General features: G+C 37.0%; 1 protein-coding gene and 1 long non-coding RNA gene across 2 annotated transcripts; both read left to right on the top strand.

Moving 5' to 3' along the window:
* The first annotated feature begins 486 nt into the window (after window positions 1-486).
* On the top strand, window positions 487-2,201 carry LOC148920481 (uncharacterized). The gene is made up of 2 exons (XR_016124387.1): window positions 487-719; window positions 2,013-2,201. It is a non-coding gene; the product is annotated as an uncharacterized LOC148920481 (long non-coding RNA).
* Window positions 2,202-4,164: 1,963 nt separating this feature from the next.
* LOC103336011 (disease resistance protein Roq1-like) lies at window positions 4,165-8,213 on the top strand. Its single transcript, XM_089044638.1, has 5 exons — window positions 4,165-5,004; window positions 5,344-6,445; window positions 6,561-6,839; window positions 6,943-7,989; window positions 8,115-8,213. Exons 1-5 carry the CDS (start codon window positions 4,499-4,501, stop codon window positions 8,211-8,213), a joined length of 3,033 nt encoding a protein of 1,010 aa, XP_088900764.1. The 5' UTR covers window positions 4,165-4,498.
* Window positions 8,214-17,268: the final 9,055 nt, after the last annotated feature.

The following is a 17,268-nucleotide window of genomic DNA, read 5'->3' as shown; positions in this document are numbered from 1 at the left end:
GTTTATAGGTCCTATATATATATATATATTTCATTTCTTATTTGTTATATTCAAGTGCCCTCCAACATACAAACATTCATATATACATGTATACTAAACATAGGAGTATATATTACTTTAAGACTAGGTTTTTTGGGCTAACATGTTTGTTTGAATATTACAAAAATTCATGTGTGTGATTATCATATACAAACATACTATATAACAAAAACGCATGTATACTTATGTATTCTATATATGTGTATCTATTTTTTGTTATAATGTATGTATATTATAAAATACACATACATGTATACATCAGAATTATACACATGCCTGTATATGCTAAAGGTTTATTATATGTACATAGGTGTGCTTGTCTAGAGCAAGACTAACAATTTTTTTTTTAAAGAATGAACAAATATACACATCACAAAATATTTTTCCATTAAACGCATGTATACTTATGTATTCTATATATGTGTATCTTTTTTTTTTTTGGGTTACAATGTATATGTATACATAAAAAGGTAGATATAATATTTCCAACAAAAACAGAAAAACAAATCCCAGCCCATTTCGCAGCAGCCCAAATGCCAAATCCCAATTCTAATCCCCTATTTCTTTATATCTCTCCACCCGTTTATTTTCTCATCTTTGTTTCTGTTCCGGTCGTATTGAACTGAGACTGACAATGATAAGGATGAAGATGAGGATGCTAACCACGAGCCCACGACCAGGTAATCGTTCTTTTATCAGTGATTTTCTGCTGAAAAGAAGTGAATTTCATTCTGATGCTGATAGTAATGTTAGTGATATGGAGACTCTGATTCAAACACGGTGCCAATCTGGAACACTTAAGTCAGAGGAAGCATTGGGTTACTTCAATTCCATGATTCAAACGAAACCCATTCCCTCTAATTGGACTTTTAAATGTTTGTTTGGGGCACTTTACAAGATGAAGCAATATTCTGCCCTAGTATCTATGTATAAACAGTTGATGGGTTGTCGTCAATTCCAACCTGATGTCACTACAATGAATATTTTCATGAATTGCTTATGCCGTCTGAACAGGGTGGACTTGGGTTTCTCTGTCTTAGCACTTACCTTTAAATATGGTTTTGAGCCTGATGCTTATGCCCTGAATGCTTTGCTTCAAGGGCTTTGCAAGAATAGCGCCCTGTCCGAGGCAGTGGAGTTGTTCCGGAAAATTGAAGAGAAAGAATACCCAAACTTTTGTTTACGTTGTCACCTAAATCACACCCCTTGCCAAAGGTGGAACACAAAGTCAAGTTAGTCATCCAGATTATTAATAAAATAATAATAAATAATAAATTTATTGTCTTTTGATTAAGAGTAATAGTAATTTTCTTCTTTTTATCGATATCGTTGTGCTCTGTGTTTAGTTACATATGAAGGTCAACTGAATCCAACCATCTTTTTCCCTCTTGGAAGAGACATCAACTTCCATCCCATGTATTATTTTAATGCATAGAAAGGAGATAGAATTTGAGTGCAAGGAAATATACTGATCTAGCTTGACATGTTAGCATTGGACAATTTTATTAATAAGTCAAGAGACAAAACACAAGATAATATTGCTTTAATGTTGAACAAAGTTTTTTTATTAAATGTAATACTACTAGGGCACTAAATCACACCCCTTGCAAAACCACATAAATATTCAATGTCCATCTCCCATATCTACTCACCAATGACATCTGTGACACAGAAAAAACAACATTTAATGAGCTTTATATTATAACTTTAGTTTTGATCATCCTAATTACAGCAGCTAGATCACTTGTAGCCAAAGTGGTAGAGTTTGTAATGGTTCTAGAGATTTAAGTGAACCTTACACAGTCAGATCATTGAAGATGGTTTTACCCATATCCGCCGCACTGCAAAAAGAGTGGCTCATCTTTTAGCACACTTTGGTTCACATATCGGCTCCACTACTACTTGGTTTGAAGAACCACCATATTTAATTATCGACGTTTTGTGCAAGGATTGTAACAAGTAATTTTTTACAGGGATGATCTTAGAGGGACTGCGCCCGCGGCAGGGGGGCACTCTAACGGTGGCAAGGTTGCTTTTCCCGCTTGTGGTTGAGAAGCTCGCCTAATCCTCTGCGACATAGCCAAGTTTTTTTGTACTTGTTTTCATCCTTATTTATCTATAAAACTCTATCGCCTTCATATGCAAAAAGTGAACTTTAATCAGGGTGTTAGAGCTTAAATTCCATTACAAAAATTGATCACATAAACTACATGCACATATGAAAGAATCCATATTTATATTTTTTAAACTTTCATGTCAAGAAAGAAAGAGAGTAGAGTAAGATTGTTCATACCAGAAGCTCAAATTTCACAACATAATTAAGCTACTAAATTATATCTCAACACATTCATCGATATAATAAGTCATACAATCTGTAAACATTTTTGTCGTCTCTCCGTGTGGAAACTTTTCTATTGGCATTTCTGTAAAATCCTTAAGATGTAGACATTTTCTAATAACTTCTTTAGCACATTTCACTCTTAAAAGATTGTACTTTTTATATTTTGTAAGGAAATGCTTAACAAGTAGAGATTCAATGGAATCAGCTAAAGATGGTGGAAGAATATTATTAGAGGCAGGGGGGTTCGTCCTTTGCTCCTAAAATTTGGATAACGATCAACCACCCAATATTAATACTTTAAAAACTCGTATATGATTTTCTTCCATTACTTTTATACCTAATTATCTTTATGAAATGCATCTTGCATAAGATATATTTATATACATAGATACACAGTATGACATTTCCTTTGACATAGTTCAATCAAGAAAATAAAAAATAAAAAATCTATCTTCCTTTATCTTAATTTAGCTTATAAAACGTTATTTGAAAAAAACAAAAAAGTCACTTACTAGGAATAGCACCCTTTTAAAAATAAATTGTATTAAATTTTAGTTTTGCATTTTTTAAATCAAAATAAAAAATTTACAATGGTAAAAAGAAAATTTAATATTTTTTTGGGCAAAAAGTTACTTTTAGTCCCTGTAGTTTGTCACTTTTACCACTTTGGTCTCTGTCGTTTCAATTTGGTCAATTTTGTTCATGTAGTTTTAATTTGAAGCAATTCAAGGACAATTCTCAATTTCTGTCAAATTTTTTTAACTTCTGTTAGTTGTAGAGGGGTAATTCGGTCCACAAATTATTAAAATAAGGAAAATAAATTTAAAATAAAAGTAAAACATCTTTCTCCATTCCTCCTCCCAACCCCGACGCCCACCAACAGTCCCAACCCCAACCCCAGCAAACCACCACCTCCTTGTAACCAACCACCAACCTAGCCACCCAAGCCTGCCCCAACCCCAAATGATACATAAACATGCCTCGATATAGCGAAATTGTACAACCACGATTTTGCGCCTTTTCACAAGAACAACCACCACAACAACGTCTCTATTTACCAAAACTCTACGCCTTCGTTAACATTGGCTGTTTCAGAATTCAAAAAACCTTCAAAATTTCAAATAAATAAAAATAAAAAAATCACAAAGAACAAATGTCCCAAATCCAAACCCCTAATTAATCAAATTCATAGAGATGAGGTTTTGATTCGGTGGCGATCGGACAAACATGAACGTTGGGGACGATGACGATGACGATGCCGTCAACAAACCCCAAAGACCACGACATCAACGCCACCCGATCACCCAAAAACCTTCGTCACCATCAAAGCCATGTGGCCGTCGCCATCATCTTCGTCGTCGTGTTGTTGATCTCCATCGCGAATTGGCTCTCTCTCGTCTTCTCCGACGCCCCTTAGCCCTTCCCTGCCCCTCAAACCCTCACTCAATCCTGTAATCGTAGCCTCTCACTCTCTTAACAACAATAGCAATGTCGTCTGGTTGGAAGAGAAGCTCCCCGAAACAACGTCGATCTTTCCTTGCCACCGATCATGATTTTCCGAAGGACATAGCACGATTTCGTTTGAGGTTGGGGTTGGTTTGGGCGCATCTTCAGATGCACATGCATGCTCTCACATTTTTTATTATAATATTTGTTATTAAGAATAACTATTACTAATTATATAGAGGGAAGGGAAAAGAGCCTTGGTTAGTGAGGAAGATTCCATCCATATATTTTTATTCTATATATTTTTATTAAATTATCATTGTAAATATTTTATTATGAAAAAGATTATCCTCTTATATTTTATTTGCTCATCCTCATCTTTTCATGAATTGACATTAGATGCAAAGCAAAGAGAACGTTTTCTGCATTTGCTCACACCCAAACTCTTCTGAGAGAGTGAGACTTTTCAGCAAAAAGAGAAAAACATCCTAGTAATAAAAAATTAGTTACATGTTGCAATCATTGGCTGGCAGGTTGTGTCAGGTTGTGAAAACGCATCAATAACTGAAGACCGGAAGTTTCAGCGACATTTGCTCACATCCAAACTCTTCAAGTAAAAAAGACTCATATTTTGCTTAGCGAATCCAGAGAGAAGCAAACACTGAAACAATTATGTGGGCTTCCATGGCCAACCGAGGAGCCTCTTCTTCTTCTGCTCCTTTCACCAAATCATGGAAATACCATGTCGTTCTGAGCTTCAGAGGCGAAGACACGCGCCACAACTTCACGGACCATTTGTATAGCGCTTTATGTCAACAAGGCATTAACACCTTCAGGGATGATGATGAGCTCATAAGAGGAGAAGAAATATCAAGCGCGCTTTTCACAGCAATTGAAGAATCAAAGATTTCTGTCGTTGTGTTCTCTAAAAACTATGCCTCTTCAAAGTGGTGTTTGGATGAACTTGTTAAGATTCTTGACTGCAAGAAATCAAAACAACAACTGGTCATACCAGTTTTTTACAAGGTGAATCCATCAGATGTGCGGAATCAGAGAGGTAGCTTCGGGGATGCACTGGCTAACATGGAGTGCAAATACAAAGAAAATATGCAGAAGGTCAACAAATGGAGGGCAGCTCTTTCACAAGTAGCAGCTTTGTCAGGGTTCACTTTGGACGAGTAAATTTCTAACCCCCTTTATATAATGCTTTTCCTTTTGTTTTGTTTGTAATAAGTATAGCCACTATATTTTTATGTCAATAATTAATTAATAGTGCGAAAATTATTAAGGTTATACTTATTATTAATAAATTAATTTTCTCCGTTTCAAAAATTATACTTATTATTTGAAAAATATAATATTGTGTATTTTAAAAATAAAACTAGTTTTTATAAGAGTTAATTTATTCATCGTTGCTCAAAGTTCTCTTCTTTTTGTGTGTATAATGTTCTTTTTCTTTTTTATGTTATATAGAAATGCCATGTCACTAAATGCTTCATTTTCTTTTCAATTGGCAGGCGTCAATCTGAATCTAAGTTTATCCAAAACATCATTGAAAAGATTTCAAAACACGTATTAAACACCGTGTGTTTGGAAGTGGCAGAGTATCCAGTTGGAATGCAAGCTCAAGTACAAGTTATGAATGAGCTATTAGATTTGGGGGAAAGCGATGTTCGTATGGTAGGGGTATGGGGAACTGGTGGAATTGGTAAGACCACAATTGCTAAAGCTGTTTATAATTCAATTGCCCACAAATTTAAAGGTTGTTCCTTTTTGGCAAACGTTAGAGAAAGGTCAACGTCGCATGAAGGTTCAGTCGGATTACAAGAGAATCTTCTTTCTGACATTCAAAGGGTAAAAAATTTGAAAGTGACCAATGTTGATAAAGGAGTCACTATTATAAAGGAATGGTTGAGTCGTAGAAAGATTCTCTTGGTTCTTGATGACGTGGATGACATGGAACAGTTACACAAGTTAGTTGGAGCATGTGATTGGTTTGGTGCAGGCAGTAGAATTATCATAACAACAAGGGATAAGCAACTGCTAACTGCTCATGATGTTAATTTAATCCATGAGGTCAAGATTTTAGATGATGATAAAGCTCTTGAGCTCTTCTGTTGGCATGCCTTCAAAACAAGTGAGCCTCCTTTGGGTGATTATATGAAACTTGTAGAACGTGCAATACGCTATGCCCAAGGCCTTCCTTTGGCTTTGAAAGTTCTTGGTTCTTGTCTATGTGGTGGAAGTATAGATAAATGGGAACATGCATTGGATGGTTTCAAAAGCAAGAAAATTCAAGATGTTCTCAAAGTAAGTTACGATACCTTGGATGATATTGTCAAGGAGGTTTTCCTTGACATCGCATGTTTCTTTAAGGGTAAAAGTAGAAACTATGTGATAGAAACACTAGAAGCTTGTGATCTCAGCCCTAGGTATGGTATTGAAGTACTCATCGAAAAGGCCCTCATAAGTGTTGAACATGGAGATTATATTCGGATGCATGACTTATTAGAAGAGATGGGTAAGGACATAGTTGAGCAAGAGTCGCCCATTGAAGCCGGAGGACGTAGCAGATTGTGGTTTCATGAAGATGTCGAACATGTTCTGACTAATAATACTGTAAGTATAATCATAATTATTATTTTTATTTGGAAGAAAAAGTTGAATTTGAAACTTGTGCATCTTTTTTTATTAAATACTTTGTAACAATGGTCCCTTTTCTTTTTTATGTTAGGGGAAAAAAAAAATCACAGGCATCATGTTAAATTCCCCCAAAAAGGATTATGAGATATTCATGGATGTTGATTGCTTCTCGAAGATGAAAAATCTTAAAATTTTCATGAACTATAACGTATGTCTTTCTGGAGACATTGGTTGTCTCCCAAACATGTTGAGAGTGCTTGATTGGTATAGATGTCCGCTCCAATCTTTTCCACCCAATTTTCTTCCAAAGGGACTAGGGTTGCTCAATCTGCCTTACAGCCGCATCAAACAACTGTGGGAGGGATTGAAGGTACTTTAAGAGGTCTCGTTTATTAACTGATGTATGTTGTAAATTTCTTTAATGCTATCCATTTGATTATTATTATTTTTTCAATACTTTTTTGGTTTCACAGCATTTCACAAAGTTGACATCTTTGAATTTAGAGCTCTCTGAATTCCTAACTGAAATCCCCGACCTATCAGGCAGCCCAAACTTAAGGTACTTGAATGCTAGTTATTGTGAAAGTTTAGTTGAGGTTCATCCATCTGTTGGATATCTTGATAAACTTCAAGTATTGGATTTTTGTGGCTGCTGTGAACTCACCAAGTTTCCAAATAAAGTTCGGTGGAAATCTCTGAAATGGTTGGATCTTAGCGATTGCATAAAGTTGGAGAGTTTCCCAGAAATTGTGGACAAAATGGAATCCTTATATCATTTGGGCCTTGCCGAAACTGCTATAAAAGAGTTGCCTGCATCAATTGGACATCTCATTGGGCTGAAATATTTGTTCTTATGTGGAACTCATATAAAAGAGTTGCCTTCCTCATTTGGACATCTAACTGCGCTTGCAAAGTTATCTTTAGAAAGAACTGCAATAGAAGAGTTGCCTTCATCAATTGGAGATTTCACTGCACTTGAAATTTTAAATTTAGAAGGATGTGAAAACCTCGCAAATCTGCCACAAAGTATTTATGGGTTGCAAAATCTCACATATTTAAACCTCAATCGATGCCTGAAACTTGTCACACTTCCAAATAAATTGATCTCTGAAGTTTTATCGAGTGCAGAATCACTTCCTCTATTTTCATTATGGATGCAAGAGTGCAATGTATCAGACATTAATTCCTTGGAGAATTTTTGTTGCTGGTTGAACTTTAATGATATTGATCTATCCAAAAGCAATTTTGTCAGTCTTCCTGTGTGCAAATTTGTCAACTTGCAGATGCTTAATTTGAGTGGTTGCAAGAAGCTTGTAGAAATTGCAGGACAACTTCCAGCGTCTATAGAAATTATCAATATGGCTGATTGCATATCACTAGAAAGATTTCCAACATTGTCAAAGATATTGGAAGACGGAGACATGCAACATATTCAGTACATGAATTTGTCCAATTGCCATAGGCTATGCCATAATATAGGGTTGGACGTTGCAAAGATGGCAAATATTTTAGTGAATCAGGTGATGTATATATATTTTTCTCTTAATTTCTATATAATACGCATACATTACATGTATTGTTAATGCTATAGTATGCACGCATGACTAATTAATATATGCCTCTCTTGTCTTGTCTTGTGTTATAGGCAGCAGTCAATACCGGACATTTTATTAATGTTTTACTTCCAGGCAGTGAAGTTCCACGATCGTTGATTTTAAGGCGTAGGTGTACTTCTTCCAAATGATAACGATCATTTGTTGGACTTACAGATTCAAATTCCTTGGACTTCCGGATTCGAGAACTTGGTTTTGTGTACTGTTTGTGAACCTACGAAATCATTTAGTAGGCCGCAATTTCCTCATTTGTCACTTTTGAATTCGACATATCCTGGTAATGATTACTCGAGTGTCGGAAGGATTGACAGGGCAGCTCATGTGGGGCTGCGCTATATTGCAGTACCGCTCAAAATTCCATTACCTGCTCACATGAAGCGAAAGAGTGATGATCAATTAAAGTCGTCTATTCATCGAATTATTAATGTTAACTACAAAGGCGGCATAGGGCTCTTCAAAAGCTATGGGGTCCACCTGTCTCTTAACAACATGCCAAAGTATGGTTTTGGTTTTTGCTCAATGCCAGAGGATGGTGATGATGATGAAAATAAAGAGGAATTAGATGATGATGATGTAGGTGATGAAGTTCGACTCAGAAAGAGAAAAAAGATGACCTCCCTCTGCATTTCAATGTGAGTTCGCATCACTTTTCGTTTTCTTTTAAAAAAAACTTTTTATTAGCCTCCCCTTCGAGCACAAAATTAGTAATGATTACACCACTTTCTATTTTTAATATTTTTTTGGGTTTGCAGTCGCACTCACTTAAGGACCTAAAAATGATATTTTGTGAGCAACTATTCAATATAGACCATTAGATTAATCTAATGGCATAAATAACTAGTAGTTTAAACCCTAGTTATACTCCTTATAAATCTGCAATAATTCCCCCTTAAAAAAATCTGCAACAATTGTAAAAAAAATAATAAATAAATTAGGGAGACATAGTTCGGATCCATTAAAAATTGAGTATAGGAACCAAATCAAAGGTTGGCCTTTTATTCTTTTGCTATTTTTTCTCCCTTTTCTCGTTTATGTTCGTTTTAGGGTTTAGGGCCCACCGTAACTAATTATACTGTGACTGTATAATTAGTTATGGTTAACCCTTTTTTTTTCCTCGCTTCCTAATTTGGACATTTTCTTTCTTTTTAATTATTTCCAGGGTTTAATGAAAATACTTTTCTATTCTAGAAACGGTCTAGGGTTTAATGAAAACACTTTTCTTGACAGGACCTGATCCAAATTCCATTTTGGAATTAGAGTCAAAACCTGTGTGTGTCCGACACGTGGTAGGTGCTAGTCACAAATGACCAAATTGCCCTTCTAACCAAACTTCAATGAAATTCGGCAGAGTCTCCCCTGTAAATTGGACATTTCCCAAAGATTCCCACCTGTAAAACAAGCATATATGTTTATATATAACCTAATTGCCAGCATGTATCAAATTATATCAAAAATGAAGCATCATACTATTCTGGCCTCAGGCCTCAATAAATCGAATAAATCATTATGCTAATAAAATTCATCTCAGCTTTCAGAATATCAATAATACACTAACATTCTCAAAGACTCCAACTCGTGGCTACACCTTGTAAACTTAGGCTACCTACGTACCCTTATTGAGGGATCAAACCACACGTATTTATTTCCTCTACTCATGTCAGTCACACACTGAAAATAAGTATGCCATACACTAAACTCTCTTATTTTAGTTTAAGAATATCTCAGAACTGAAATTCTCTCCACCTAGGCGTAACTCTAATCTTGATCCGTCAACTCCATTAATACCGTCAATTCCATCTTCGCAAGCCGGGTCATAATCCTCACAGGTCTCGGAGATGCCGCTTCTATCCAAGCCGCAAACTATAATTAACTATCTATCCAACCTGAAACACGACTTAGATAACTCATTCTCGGTTAGGAGTTGTCTACATGACCATTTTATCATTTCACAAAATTTCTAACTGCCTCGGAAAACTCACAATCGACCGAGGTGTCAAACTGCCTATAATTGGTCAACAGGGCTGTGGGGCCCACGACCTCCTATCACCAATTCGAGGGTCCCTAAAGGTTCCAATATGCCTAGGACACATGTCTCGAGAGTTTGGTCTTCATCGGACGGTCGGATTACACACGATCGGACGGTTACTATAAACCTAGGCTTAGGGTTCAAATGTTAACCAACATGGAATCTGTAAGTACCTACGCGCTCGTGAGCACAAGGGGGTCGTTTTAGGACCTAAAGCAGTCCTTTGCCAAGCCCATGCGCCCGTGATGTGTAGGTGCCTTGAATAAATTCTGGCGGCGAAAAAACTCCAAACTGCCAGCCAAGCTTCCTACTCTAGGTGTAAAACCCTATTTGGAACCACTTTTGTTCTTGGACCCACCCCAAAAATTGGCTGGAAGTGGCCGGAGTTGCGATCCCAAAATCGGCCAAACCCTAACTCGAAAATCAACCTGTCAAACCTAGAAATTTCTTAAATCCTACCTAACCATCAGCTAGAGCCTGAAAATTAGTCGTAAAACCATACCTTGATTGCTGGAATTGGTGGTTGGAGAAGAGAGATTGAGAGGTTTGAATCTTGGGAAAAACCGGCTGGGTTTCCGAGCTTTTCCGGCAGTTGGAGCCGTCAGCGACGTCGAGGGTGCGGTGAAATGAAGAGTTGAGGTGGTGGCGGTCCAATTTAGACCAGTCCCATGGTGGTGGCGTGAAGGGCAGCGACAGCAGCCCTCGAGCCATTTTGGAGAGAAAGCAGAGAGAGGGAGCTCTGTCACGAGGAGAGAGATGAGAGAGTTTTTAAAATCTGATTTACAAATTTCCATTTTGCCCCTCACCGTATTTTGATTGTATCTTTCTTGATACAACTCGGATTTGAGCCCACTACATGTCTACGGACTCATCTCGATGTGCTCTAACGGTACCATTGAAATTTCCAAATTCCTTCCTGAATAAAAAGTCAACTTTTAGATCTAAAAAAATATTATGAGGGTATTCTAGTCCTTTATTTGAATAAAATAATAATTAAAAATTAATTAAGGATCGGGTTGTTACATACCGCTTCTATTCGAGCCGGAACCTATAATTAACTATCTATTCAACCCGAAACAAGACTTAGATAACTCATTCTTGGTCAAGACTCGTCTACATGACCATTTTATCACTTCTCAAAGGATATAACTGCTGATTTGCAAAGGAAAAATGACCAAAGACAACATCTTTGCCCCCAAACCATTTGCTAATCCTAATAGGTTAGATGGTTAAACGACCTAAGGCAACACTCCTCTCTACAATGGTATACTTGTAACCTATGCTTTCTACAACATCCCAAACTGGATGCAATCTCCAACACTGCCTAAGCCCTCGAAATCCAACATACCCACAACTCCAGTTTTACTTTCCCCAATCCTCGACATAACAATTTATGTCCTCAATTATAGTTCCTATCGAACCGTTTACTTTCAACCTGTATATTATGTTTTTCATATGAAAACCTCAAAACATTTTCCAAACCCTTCTGGATGCCCTAAACTCAGTCATACCGAGAAAACGAAATAATCCGAAATCACGTCAGGCACTCCACTAGAGTAAAGATGCACACGAGGTGCCAAGTGTACAGGAATTTAACCTAAAATAAGGGAGTTCAATGTATGGCATACTTATTTTCAATCTGTGATTGACATGAGTAGAGGAAAGAACTACATGTGGCTTGAGCCCTAAGTAAGGGTACGTAGGTAGCCTAAGTTTACAAGGTGCAGCCACGAGTTGGAGTCTTTGAGATTGTTAGTGTATTATTGATATTCTGAAAGCTTAGATGAATTTTATTAGCATAATGATTTATTTGATTTATTGAGGCTTGAGGCCAAAATAGTATGATGCTTGATTTTTATGAATGTCAACCCAGGACCCTGTGGGCCCATGACCTCTAAATTCTAATCCGGAAGCTCCTAGAGGTTCCAATATACTTAGGACACAAGTCCCGAAAGTTTGATCTTGATCGGACGATCAGATCGACCACGATCGTACAATTGGATAATAATTGTAAACCTAACCCTAGGGTTCGCGATTTCGGAGTATCCGAGACTCCAATTCATGATCTGTCGAATCCTACAAGATCTTAGAAATACGAGGTACGATGTACGAGAATTTGGGTTCGATCAAATGGTCCGAACCTATTGAACCTAGATATTGCACAATATACAAAATCCGTTTGAGGCTCAAACAGTATCCAAATGTGAGGAAAGCTTTTGTAGGCATAGAAAATGTTTCTAAAGTTAGTGCATGCACTTCTAGGAGTCGGGGGTCCGGGTCTTATTTAAATACTTATGCCGAGCAGTTTTTTTAATTAAATATTCATGATGTTTTAATCAGGCACACGAGCTCGGAACGACGGGTAGGAATGACCTTCAAGGGGTCCAGCTAGCTCGGACCAGGAGTGAGTGGACCTTTACTTTCGTAAATGGTTCTATGCAATTTAAATTCATTATTTGATTTGTATAAGCATGCAATAGATTGAGGGTTTTCTAGCATGTATTGCTAAGGTTAAGTATTTTATTTATTGGCTACCGAGATGAGAGTACCTAAAGAATAGTAAAAATAAGGATTTTAGAAATCGAATAGGATGGCGGTAGAGTTATAAGATGAGAGTAGATAGTTTTATTTATATTAAGTAGTGTCTTCAGTTAAGTCAGCATGCTTGACTTTTCCCCCACGAGGCTTAGGGATATTCAAACTATGGTAGCGAGGAATGCAACATAGGTGGGCCTAGTGTCCCTTGAGTCTTGCAAGGAGGGCGGATCAGGCTAACCTAAGTCCTGCGAGGGTGTGTCACCACGGTGACACGAGGAAGAGATAGTAATTAAGGATTTTGGCAAGAATAAATAAGTATGCCTAGGTAGTAAGTTGAACTTCATTTCAATGTCTTTCAGCAGGATTAATGTTTTGTAATATATGTATATATATGAACATGTGAGTTCAGTACGAGTATATATATGAGGATATTGATTCAGTTTTTATAACTGTTTTTACAGTGGAGTTACTATGTTCTTATACTATTTTCTAAAACTTTGTTTTTGGTCCACTCACATTTTTCAATGTTTTGCCCCCAGCAGTAGGAGTGCACAGTGATCCACCACAGGGCGTTCCATTTCCGCTTCCCCATTCGATATAGGGCTCTTCTGTAAATGAGTTGACTCTTTTTGAAATTTCTTAGTGGTTGCTCTGATAACCTGCCCTAGAACTCAGATTTAATTTTTGGATTGTATATGTATATGCATGTTGGCTGTTGGGTTGTATATATATGCTTGTTTGACAAGTGTAAATTTGGGAAATGATCAAATTACAAGGGAGACTCTGCCAAAATTTTCCGTAGGAGTCAAACTTGATATTTTATCGAGCTTAGAATAGAAGGGCAATTAGGTCATTTGTGCCCGACACCCGCCAGGTGTCGGACATGCACAGGGTTCGGCCTGGATTCCAAAGTGGAATTTGGGTCAGGTCCTGTCAACTTGGAAGATTAATATATATTTAGAAAATTAAAAATGAAAGATAATAAGTTTTATTTTTATGATAGACAATTACTCATTATTTTATATATATATATATATATATAAAATCAATTGTCACGCGTATTAAGAGTCTAGTTTAATATTATAAGAGAAAAAGAAAGGAAAATGAATAAAGGTTTTTACCCACAGAAAAGGGCATTCCTCTTCTTCCACTTCAACTTGTGAAAAAACAAAAAGGCGTTTCATCATTCGCGCCTCTGCTACTCCATCTGTTTCATCCCTTCGGAGCCCCTAGAATAAATTAGTAAGGAAAAAGTTGACTTTTTGACCAAGAAGGTGTTTAGAAATTCCGCTTGCACCGTTGCGTAGAGCACGACGAAATGAGTCCATAGACACGTAGTGGGCTTGAGTCGGAATTTTAATGAAGGAATTATGATCAAAATCCTACGAGGGATAAAATGGTAATTTTGGAAATCAGGAATTTTAAAACACTCTCACCTTCTATTTCTCTTCCTGCGACAAACCCCCCTTCAAAATTTTGCTCCAGCTGAACCCTTCCCTCCACCCTAGCCTCCACCACCGACCACCCTAAGTTGCAAGATTGGAGCCAAAACGATCGGCGCAGCTCCACCATTGCACCCGACCTTCCCCATGGCGTGTAGTGAAATCTGCGAAATCACGACGGAATAGCCGGTTTTGACAGAATTTCGTCGACTTTGCTCTCTCTCTTCCGGCAACCAAATCGATCAATTAAGGTATGGATTTCTAGCTATTTTTTCGTGCTCTATCTGTTGGTTGGGTAGGAATTGAGAAATTTCTAGGTTTGGCAGGTTAATTTTTGGGTTAGGGTTTGGCGGTTTTGGGATCACAATTCCTCTTCTTCCGGCCATCGAATTGATATAGCCACCCACGCGCTGCCAGCGTGTGTGGCGGTGCATGGGCAACTCAGTGGGGACCACATTCAGTTCTAGAATAATCCCTTGGTCTCACGAGCGCGTAGGTACTCACGGACAATGTTTCAGTTTGGACAATGTTTGAGCTGTTGGACTGTAGTCATTTTCAGATATGTTGAACTAGATAATTCCAGGACTGTGTAGGAATCGACGGATTGTAAATCGGAGTCTTGGATACTCTGAAAATGTCAACCCTAGGGTTAGGTTTATGATAATTATCCACTTGTACGATCGTGGTCAATCTGACTGTCCGATCAAGATCAAACTCTCGGGACTTGTGTCGTAGGTATTTTGAAACCTCTAGGAGCTTCCGGATCATTATTTGATCTGCATAAGTATGCAATAGATCGAGGGCTTTCTAGCATGTATTGCTAAGGTTAAGTATTTTATTATTTGTTGCCGAGATGAGAGTACCTAAGTATAGTAAAAATAAGGATTTTGGAAATTGGTTAGGATGGCGGCTGAGTTTTAAGATGAGGGTGGATCAGGCTAGGGATTTTCGAACTGTGGGAGCGAGGATGCAACTCGGGTGCGCCTAGTGAGTCTTGCGAGGGCGGATCAGGCTAACCTGAGTCCTACGAGGGTGTGTCACCATGGTGACACGAGGAATAGATAGAAATTAAGCGAATTGATGAAATTAAATAAGTATACTCAGGTGATAGGTTGAATTTTACTTCATTGTCTTCCAGCAAGATTAATGTTTAGTAATATATGTATATATATGAATGCATGAGTTCAATATGAGTATATATGAGGATATTGATTTAGTTTTTATAACTGTTTTTACAGTGGGGTTAGTATGTTCTTATACTATTTTCTAAAACTTTTTTTTTGGTCCACTCACCTTTTTTCAATGTTTTGCGCACCCAGGCAGTAGGAGTGCACAGTGATCCACCACAGTCGTTTCCCACATCCCGCGCTTCCCCCCCATACACTATTTGTAGAGAAAACCTAATAGACAATTGGGCTAGCGCACAGAATTTAGGCCCAAATAGTAATAAGAGCTTCATTGTCTCTTATATCAATTGTATATGTTAAGGTATATTTGTGTGTAGCCTATGCATAAAATATGTTGGAAGTACATGTGATATATCCTGAGACATATGCAAGATAAGTTAAGCATGTTTAATAATGCATATAGTTATTTTATATTGGTCTTTGTGATCAAAGACTGGTGACTTTGGAAAGCATTTTTGCAAATATCTTATGAAGGAAATGACCTATGAGTCCTTGGGTTGATATATGCAATTGGCATATTGGATTGCAAAATTTGTGTTTGCGATTTTTCTGAAGTGTTTTTACCGGGAAAAAAAGAAGTCATTATTTTGTTCCTTCATATCCTACATTTGCCAAATACAATTTTGCAAATATTTGAAGGAAAAATTAATGAATACTTCCAACAAGAGAAGTTGAAACTTGGGGTGGCATTTTAGACTGAAAAACTTCAAAAATCAACCGACAATTTACCGCAATGGAACCGCAATCGCGGGAAACCAAACTGCATTTGCAGTGTGAAGAACTGAGCCACATTTGCGGTTCTTTACGGTATTTGATTTTCAAAACTTGCGGTTACCGCAAACCGCTGCTATATTTTTTTTATTTAAAAAAATCGCATTTTGTAGATAGCATTAGTGCTCAAACAACACAACGGGGTCCTTCAAATCCACTCACCACCACCAACACTTGAGTTTGTAATTTTAGTTTGTAACATTGGTGCATTCCATTTTCCTTTTAGTTTGTAACTTTAATTAACTTCAATTGGATTTTTCCTTTGGGTTGTAACTTTAATTCATTTTGCATTGCATTTTCTTTTTGGTTTGTAACTTTAAAGGATTTGGAATTGGAATGCTTGAGAAGTTTAACTTTAATTGGAATGCTTGGAATTGTAACTTTAATTTTCTTTAGGTTGTGAATGCTTGAGAAGTTGAGGAGGTTGTGAATTTATATATGCTTGAGAAGTTGAGGTTGTGAATTTATATTTTTGGGTTAAAGTATGTTTGAAATCAAGAGGCTTCAAAAGAAGCATCAAAATTAGGCCTAAAATGTGGAAGATTGGATTTTTATGACACAAAAAGAACTTGCGGTTTTAAACCGCTAATTCACGGTACTGCAAAAAGCGGTCGGTTTGCGGTTTCAAAAATCACCATACCGCAAATAGTCGGTCGGTTTGCGATTTGGGCAAAAATTCGTGGTTACCGAATCGCAACCACCCTAGTTGAAACCAAGGATTAAAATATCGGCCGTGCAGATAATATCGGGCCTCCAATTTACGGATATTTCGGGGGATATATTGTTATCGTTTAAGGTATTAGGAAAAAATAACAAAAATGACAGATATAGGCATTGAAATACATAATTTTGGTGTAAAACTTTCATAGATGTTATGTACATTATCAATGAATGTATTGAACAAATAAAACTCAAAATTTACTAATAATAAGATATACATATGATAAAACATAAATGGTATGTAATGCGCATTAATGAAAAGTTTGAAAAAAAAATGTTAATTAGAATGAATAAACCATGCATAAATCCATAGTTTGTTTAAAAATTGGATTACAATTTAGATAAGTGTTCATCTACATAAATGAAGAGCTCCTATGAGGTTCAAACAATAAGGAACAACCATCTAGATTCATACAATAGTGATACCAAGTCATGTAACCCGAGCAGTTTGTAAGCCATGTTTGAACATAGTGCATATAAGTCTCTCTTGAGCTCCCTACTG

The sequence above is a fragment of the Prunus mume genome, linkage group LG2 (assembly GCF_029339155.1).
Source record: "Prunus mume cultivar Tortuosa linkage group LG2, ASM2933915v1, whole genome shotgun sequence".
NCBI lineage: Eukaryota > Viridiplantae > Streptophyta > Magnoliopsida > Rosales > Rosaceae > Prunus > Prunus mume.
This window is presented reverse-complemented; position numbering and strand designations above follow the sequence as displayed.

What these genes read in the sequence shown, in the direction of transcription:
- LOC103336011 (XM_089044638.1), top strand. Translation starts at nt 4,499, where the DNA reads ATGTGGGCTTCCATGGCCAACCGAGGAGCCTCTTCTTCTTCTGCTCCT. An exon ending in TCAGGGTTCACTTTGGACGA is followed by an intron (nt 5,005 to 5,343) that starts GTAAATTTCTAA and finishes TTCAATTGGCAG; the next exon opens with GCGTCAATCTGAATCTAAGT. An exon ending in CAAATATTTTAGTGAATCAG is followed by an intron (nt 7,990 to 8,114) that starts GTGATGTATATA and finishes CTTGTGTTATAG; the next exon opens with GCAGCAGTCAATACCGGACA.